At 46.4% G+C, this 7,731-nt stretch overlaps 1 gene segment (V, D, J or C); it reads right to left on the bottom strand.

The window, feature by feature from the left end:
- Window positions 1-513: 513 nt before the first annotated feature.
- LOC146342916 (immunoglobulin heavy variable 4-38-2-like) lies at window positions 514-6,964 on the bottom strand. The segment is given in 3 exon segments: window positions 514-1,631; window positions 2,683-2,781; window positions 6,858-6,964. Coding segments are annotated over 3 exon segments (513 nt in total).
- Window positions 6,965-7,731: the final 767 nt, after the last annotated feature.

Below are 7,731 nucleotides of genomic sequence, written 5' to 3'. Positions count from 1 at the left end.
GCAGGAAGGCTCCCTGAAGAGTCATTTCAGCCAGAAAAAAAAGGGCAGCTCTCCAGGAAGCAGACCAGGCCCAAATGCCTGGCTCTGTGTCCTTCCTCAGAGCCAGGCATTGTGGGAGGGGTGTCCATGAGATCGCCTGCAGTTTGGCTAACTGCCATTCTTGTTTGTGACCTGTCCTCCACCCCCCACTCCCGTATTTCAAAACTCACATATTTCCTCTATTGATCAAAGTGTGAAAATGCAGGGGTGTTTTGGGGTTTTTTTTAAGTGCACATTTTTTTTTAAAGAAAAATGCAAACTTTAAAGTGTGCATCTTTAAAAATGTCCCCTTGCGAACATCTTTAAAGGACATGCATTCCTGTTTGCATTCACATTTGGGGTCATGAGTGAGGCATTTTAGAGTGATTGGTCAACTAAAATAAATGTGTCACTATGTAGAATTGTACTGGACAGATCTCACTCATTCCTTCCCTTTATTCTTCAGTGTGTTTGCTCTGCCTGACATTCAATAATCCTGATTTTTAGTTTAATTAGAATTTCACACACACACACACACCTGAGCATATGACTAGCTCAGGATAAAATTCAGAACCATAAAAAGAAGAAGAAAAGCCCAATAAGCCATACACTACACCCAGTTCAACTAATACAGTCAACCGGTTATGCTCTTATGCACGTAGCATTGAAAGAAAAAATAGCCACCCAGTCATTTGTTTTGTTGTTGTTGTTTTGGTATCTGGGTGCCAATGAATTATATGATGCCACAAATCAGAATAACAATCACAGAATGAAGAACATGTATTCACAATTCAGGATAGGAGTTCTAAAACTAATTCTGAGATTGCAGCATGCACTGTTTGCCATGGCTTTCAGTCCCTTCATTTCTCCTACATCTTTCCTGATCTGTGTGTTACCAAAGGTCATATGCAAATCGATAAAAATATTTAAAGCAATATTTTGTGATTACAGCTATGATTCACCAAGGTTTTTTAAAGCTAAAAACCAGTGTACATGTGTATCATGGGATGAATGCATCAGTCTATTTCCTTTCAGAGTCACATATATTCAGCCTGAATTCTGTTTCTGTATTAAGTTATGCCAACATTGAGCCAATGAGAGTGCCCCCCGCTGCACCACAACACTGATGGAATATAGGATTTCTCTGTTTATTGTGCTTTCATGGCCTATCTATCATCCATCCATCCATCCATCCATCCATCTATCTATCTCTGACTGGAAGTAGGAAGAGTAAATTCTGAAACAGTTGCAGTTCCCTTTTTTTGTACAGATGCACAATTGATCTTGTCACACTGTGCCATTTCGGGCACAGAAATACATGGCTGAGTCAGCCCCTGTCAGGGTGTTCAGCTGGATGGAGAACTCATTCTTGGAGGTCTCTGAAGAAATGGTGGTACGGCTCTTCAGAGTAGATGCAAACCACTTCTGCCCATCATAGGGGTGTATTGCTGCAATCCATTCCAGACCTTTGCTTGGAGGCTGCCGGAACCATTCCCAAGTATAGTGCTGAGTGGAGATGGAGAAACCTGTCACTTTACAGAGCAGGTCGAGGCTCTCTCCAGGTCTCACCATTCCTGGCCCAGATGATACAAGCTGCACATCTGGGAAGACCCCTTGGAAACAGAGAACAATTCAATGAAGATTTTACATTATCTACTCACTATATGAAGCAAACCATTACCTTGCCACAGAAGGTATACTTACACTGTGGAAAGACCACCAAAGAAAACAAGAATAGCAAGAGCTTCATACTATGCATGAAGAAATGTCCTAGCTAGGCAGGAAAAGGGATCCTTTAGGCTGGGAGAAAAGTGACGATCTTACATCTCAGGAGTTCTCTTTTGTAGAAAATATTGCACCCCTCTATGCTGCCCCCATCCTCCTGGACAGATTTGCATGAGTCCTTCCTCCAGTGATGCATGAAATATAAAGAGGCTGTTGGATGCCGAGCTGGACTCAGGGTTTGATCCTGCTTCCTTCCTGTTTTTTGGCTTTAAATCAGGAGAGAAATTGTAATGGTGTGTGCCTAGGTGGAAAGCAGAGTGTACTAGGGAATGGAGGATAAATTAATTTGGTTCCCCATTTAATGTGAATTTATCTAGTTTCACGCTTTTGAACAGATACACAAACCAAAACTCAGTTATCCTTCAAAATCCACACATCTTTGAATTTTGCGGTAGTTTTCCAATCAAAAAATGCACACGTTAGGGGAAATAACATTAAAAAGCATTATATTAGGAAACGTGCTTCCAAAAATGTGCACATTAGGCAATAATGCATAAAGAATGCATGTATTAGGAGAAACTTGTACAAATATGCTTGTGAATACTCATGAAAAACATCAATGAAAAAAATCTTAAATTTAAGATCAGCGCAATTCTAAAGTTCAGGATGATCCAAGTTTAGGTTTGGAAAAATGAGAAACTGAAACTGAAATTGGAAGTGTAGCCAATGTTTTAGGGGAGTTATGGATGGTGTAGCTTAGAAGAGTCAATGTGATAATGACAGACCTTTTGATACTTTAGAAGTTGTTAGGGATGGCAGAGAATTCCGCCACAGATTTCAGTGAGGCTGAATGCACTGGCATTCAGCCCCTGGAAACCTATGGCGGAATGGCCTCCACCCCCTGCCCCCCTGCAGATCCCGCCCAGGGATGAATCTTACCTGGTGCAGATGTTCCAGCAGCGGCAGCTCCAGTGGCGGCTCCGGCGGCGGTGGCGGCTGGTCTTTCGACAGACTGCTGCGGCCGCCATTTCCATCTGCCTAGGGATGTACGAAAGTCAATTCCCTTTTCGCTGATTCTGTTCATGGTGGGGGGGAGGCGTTCCATCCCTCCCCCCAGAATCCTCGCCGGGGGGGAGGCAATCTGGCCCTCCCCCCCGGAATCCTCAATGGCCGGCTGTGCTCCACGGCAGCTCTGCTGAGTAGCCGACCACGCCCAGGCCAGGGCCATCCGCAGATGGATTTCTGGCCACAGAGGGCTCTGGGTAAAAACAAAAACAAAACGCGTATGCAAATAGTGGCGGCTTCGGCCGCTGCCATTTGCGTTCCTTATTTTTCGCCATCTTAGTCTACATAAATATTTACGTAGACTAAGACGAAGAAAAGAAAGGGGAACGCAAATAGTGTACTGGGCGCTATTTGCGTTCCCCTTTCTTGTCTTAGTCTACGTAAATATTTACGTAGACTAAGATGGCAAAAAATAAGGAACACAAAAGGCGGCGGCCGTAGCCACTGCCATTTGCGTATGTGTTTTGTTTTGTTTTTTTACCCGGACGTGATAGGCTAGGTAGTCTTTACATAGCCTATCATATCTATGGGGGGGGGAAGAAAAAACAACACAGACTGCAAATAGCAGCAGTGGCAGCCAGTCGGAAGTAGGGGTGGACGAAAGGCACTTAACTTTCGTCGAAGCTTGTTCGCGGTGGGGGGGAGGCGCTTCGCAGCTCCCCCCGCGAAGGTCAGGCCGGGGGGGAGGCTTCCTGCCTCACCCCGGCCGAAATTCAGGCCGGGGAGGAGGCTTCCCGCCTTGCCCGGCCGCAAACTCCATTGTTTTATTTTTTTTAAAAAAACGCCCCCGTGATAGTCTACGTGACGATTAACGTAGCCTATCACGGCTAGTTCTGCAAAGTCAGCCGTGATAGGCTACGTCAATCGTCACGTAGCCTATCACGGGTGACTTTAAAAAAAAAAAAAAAGCTCGTACGCTAATGGCGGCCCCCATAGGGAGCCACCATTCGCGTTCCTTATTTGGTCGCTGTAGTCTACGTAAATCTTTACGTAGACTACAGCGACCAAATAAGGAATGGGAATGGCAGCTCCCTATGGGGGCCGCCATTATCCGTACACGCTTTTTTTTTTTTTTTAAAGTCACCCGTGATAGGCTACGTGACGATTGACGTAGCCTATCATGGCTGACTTTGCAGATCTAGCCGTGATAGGCTACGTTAATCGTCACGTACCCTATCACGGGAGCGTTTTTGTTTTTTTTTATTTGATTGGAATGGCGGCGGTGGCAGCCGGTCAAAAGACCGGCTGCCGCTCCCGCCCCGCTCGAACACCCGCTGAACCGCCGGCCGGACCCGCCACCGGGAGGGACATTCGGCGAAGGTAAGTCCCGTCCCGGGTGGGTGCGGGGGGAGGGGGGTGAGGAGGATTTCTCCCCGAAACTTGTTTGGGGGGCCGAACACGTTGGCGCTCGGCCCCTCAAAGTTTCGGGGAGAAATTCTCCACCATCCCTAGTCAGAAGACAAGCCACTGCAGCCGCCACCACCAAAGCCGCCGCTAGAGCCGCCGCCATCTGAAACATCCGCCCCAGGTAAGTCTCGTCCTGGGGGCGGAATCCATGGGGGGCGGGGGGCTGGCAGGCCGTTCTGCGATGGATTTCGGGGGGGGCGAATGCACTGGCATTCGGCCTCACCGAGATCCGTCGCAGAATTCTGTGACTTCCTTATGATCTGCCTTTTGCCGTGATAGGCTACATAAGTATTTACGTAAGTATTTATGTAGCCTATCACGCCAAGGAAAAGAAAAACCAAAACAGCTGCGTACGCCAATGGCAGTGGCTATGGCGGCCTCCATTTGTGTTCCCTTTTTTTTTGCAGTTTTGGCCTACATAAATATTTACGTAAGCTATTATTATTATTATTATTATTATTATTATTATTATTAAATTTATTAATCGCCCATCTGGCTGGTCACTCAGCCACTCTGGGTGATGTACAACATACAATAAAACAGTTTAAAACAATAACATTCTACAATAAAAACATTTTCTATAATACCCTAACCCACCCCAAATGCCTGCCTGAACAACCAAGTTTTTAATGCACAATGGAAGCTCATTAAACATGATGGAGTTCCCTAGGGAGGGAGTTCCACAGAGTGGGCGCCACCACAAAAAAGGCCCTCTCCCTCGTCCCCACCATTATGGGGAAAAAAAGGGGAATGCAAATAGTGTAGTGGGTGCTATTTGCATTCGTTGTTTTTTTTCCACCGTAATAGTCTACGTAAATATTTACATATGCTAAAACTGCGAAAAAAAAGGGAACACTAATGGCGGCCGCCTTAGCCACCGCCATTTGCGTATGCTGGTTGTTTTTCTGCCCAGCTGTGACAGGCTATGTAAATAATTACATAGCCTATCAGGGCAGCCTAGCTGGACACAAATGTTGGCTGCTATGGCAGCCGCCATTTGCGTCCACAGCAGCCCATCTTCTGCTGGAAGTCCGGCTGCGGACGGCCCTGGCCGGCTGCTCTGCGAAGCCAGCCGGGCAAGATTCCAGGGGGAGGGACTGGATCGCCTCCCCCCCCATCGAGGATTCCAAGGGGAGGGATGGAGCGCCTCCCCCCCCACCGCGAATCAATTCTGTGAAAAGGTAAGTGACTTTCGTACATCCCTAGAAGTTGTACATCTATGCTATCTCCCCTCCACGTGCTTATTTTTTTCGTAGTTATTTTAGTGACTGAATTTTCCTTTCATATTGCTTTTACTCAGTTCCTTCTCACTGATTTGTTATTATTGAATAGAACTCAGAATTGTACATTTTGAAATAGTTTCCTCTTTTTGTTCACAGCCCGGATTGGTCTTTTCTCACTGTGTGTTCTCGGGCACAAAAATACACAGCTGAGTCGGCAGCTGTCAAGGAGTTCAGCTGAAGGGAGAACTCGTTCTTGGAGGTGTCTGAAGAAATGGTGGCTCGGCTCTTCATGGAAGAAGCATAATATTTGTTCCCACCATATGTGTATATAGCTGCAATCCACTCTAGACCTTTCCCAGGAGGCTGGCGGATCCATTGCCATGAATAATATTGAGTAGAGATGGAGAAGCCTGTCACTTTACAGAGCAGGTCGAGGCTCTCTCCAGGTCTCACCATTCCTGGCCCAGATGATACAAGCTGAACATCTGGGAAGACCCCTTGGAAACAGAGAACAATTCAATGAATATTTTTCATTATCTACTCACTATATGAAGCAAACCATTACCTTGCCACAGAAGGTATACTTACACTGTGGAAAGACCACCAAAGAAAACAAGAATAGCAAGAGCTTCATACTATGCATGAAGAAATGTCCTAGCTAGGCAGGAAAAGGGATCCTTTAGGCTGGGAGAAAAGTGACGATTTTACATCTCAGGAGGTCTCTTTTGTAGAAAATATTGCACCCCTCTATGCCGCCCCCATCCTCCTGGACAGATTTGCATGAGTCCCTCCTCCAGTGATGCATGAAATATAAAGAGGCTGTTGGATGCCGAGCTGGACTCAGGGTTTGATCCTGCTTCCTTCCTGTTTTTTGGCTTTAAATCAGGAGAGAAATTGTAATGGTGTGTGCCTAGGTGGAAAGCAGAGTGTACTAGGGAATGGAGGATAAATTAATTTGGTTCCCCATTTAATGTGAATTTATCTAGTTTCACGCTTTTGAACAGATACACAAACCAAAACTCAGTTATCCTTCAAAATCCACACTTCTTTGAATTTTGCAGTAGTTTTCCAATCAAAAAATGCACACGTTAGGGGAAATAACATTGAAAGGCATTATATTAGGAAACATGCTTCCAAAAATGTGCACATTAGGCAATAATGCATAAAGAATGCATGTATTAGGAGAAACTTGTACAAAAATGCTTGTGAATATTCATGAAAAACATCTATGAAAAAAATCTTAAATTTAAGATCAGCACAGTTCTAAAGTTCAGGATGATCCAAGTTTAGGGAAGGTGGAGAATTTCTCCCCGAAACTTCGGGGGGCCGAGCGCCAACGTGTTTGGCCCCCCGAACAAGTTTCGGGGAAAAATTCTCTGCACCCCCCCGCCCCCCGCCCCCTCCCGGGACGGGACTTACCTTTGCCGAATGTCCCTCCCGGCGGCGGGTCCGGCTGGCGGTTCGGCGGGTGTTCGTCCGGGGCGGGAGCGGCTGCCGCCGCCGCCATTCCAAGAAAAGAAAAAAAACCAAAAACGCTCCCGTGATAGGCTATGTGACGATTAACGTAGCCTATCACGGCTGACTTTGCAGATCTAGCCGTGATAGGCTACGTTAATCGTCACGTAGCCTATGACGGGGCGTTTTTTTTTTAAAAAAAAAACTTTTGAGTTCGCGGCCAGGCGAGGCGAGGTGCCTCCTCCCCGGCCTGAATTTCGTTCGGGCGAGGCGGGAAGCCTCCCCCTGGCCTGAATTTTGGCCGGGCGAGGCGGGAAGCCTCCCCCCCCGGCCTGAACTTCGCGGGGGGAGCAGCAAAGCGCCTCCCCCCCACCGCAAAAAGCTTCGAGGACAGGTAAGTGAGTTTCGTCCACCCCTATCCAAGTTTAGGTTTGGAAAAATGAGAAAATGAAACTGAAATTGGAAGTGTAGCCAATGCCTTACGGGAGTTCTGGATGGTGTAGCTTAGAAGAGTCAATGTGATAATGACAGACCTTTTGATACTTTGTACAGCTATGGTCTCTCCCCCCTACGCGCTTATTGTTTGCCTTGTTATTATAGCAACTGAATTTTTCTTTCACATTGCTTTTACTCTGTTCCTTCTCACTGATTTGTTATTATTGAATAGAACTCAGAATTGTACATTTTGAAATAGTTTCCTCTTTTTGTACACAGCCCGGATTGGCCTTTTCTCACTGTGTGTTCTCGGTAGGGATGTACGGAAGTCACTTACCTTTTTGAAGAGTGACATTCGCGGTCGTTTGGAGGCGCTCCATCCCTCCCCCTAAAATACTGTCTG

The sequence above is a fragment of the Heloderma suspectum genome, chromosome 6, assembly GCF_057233095.1.
Source record: "Heloderma suspectum isolate Gila_16-S chromosome 6, 16-S_ref, whole genome shotgun sequence".
NCBI lineage: Eukaryota > Metazoa > Chordata > Lepidosauria > Squamata > Helodermatidae > Heloderma > Heloderma suspectum.
Note: the sequence above shows the minus strand (reverse complement) of the source record. Positions and strands in the feature narration are given on the sequence as shown.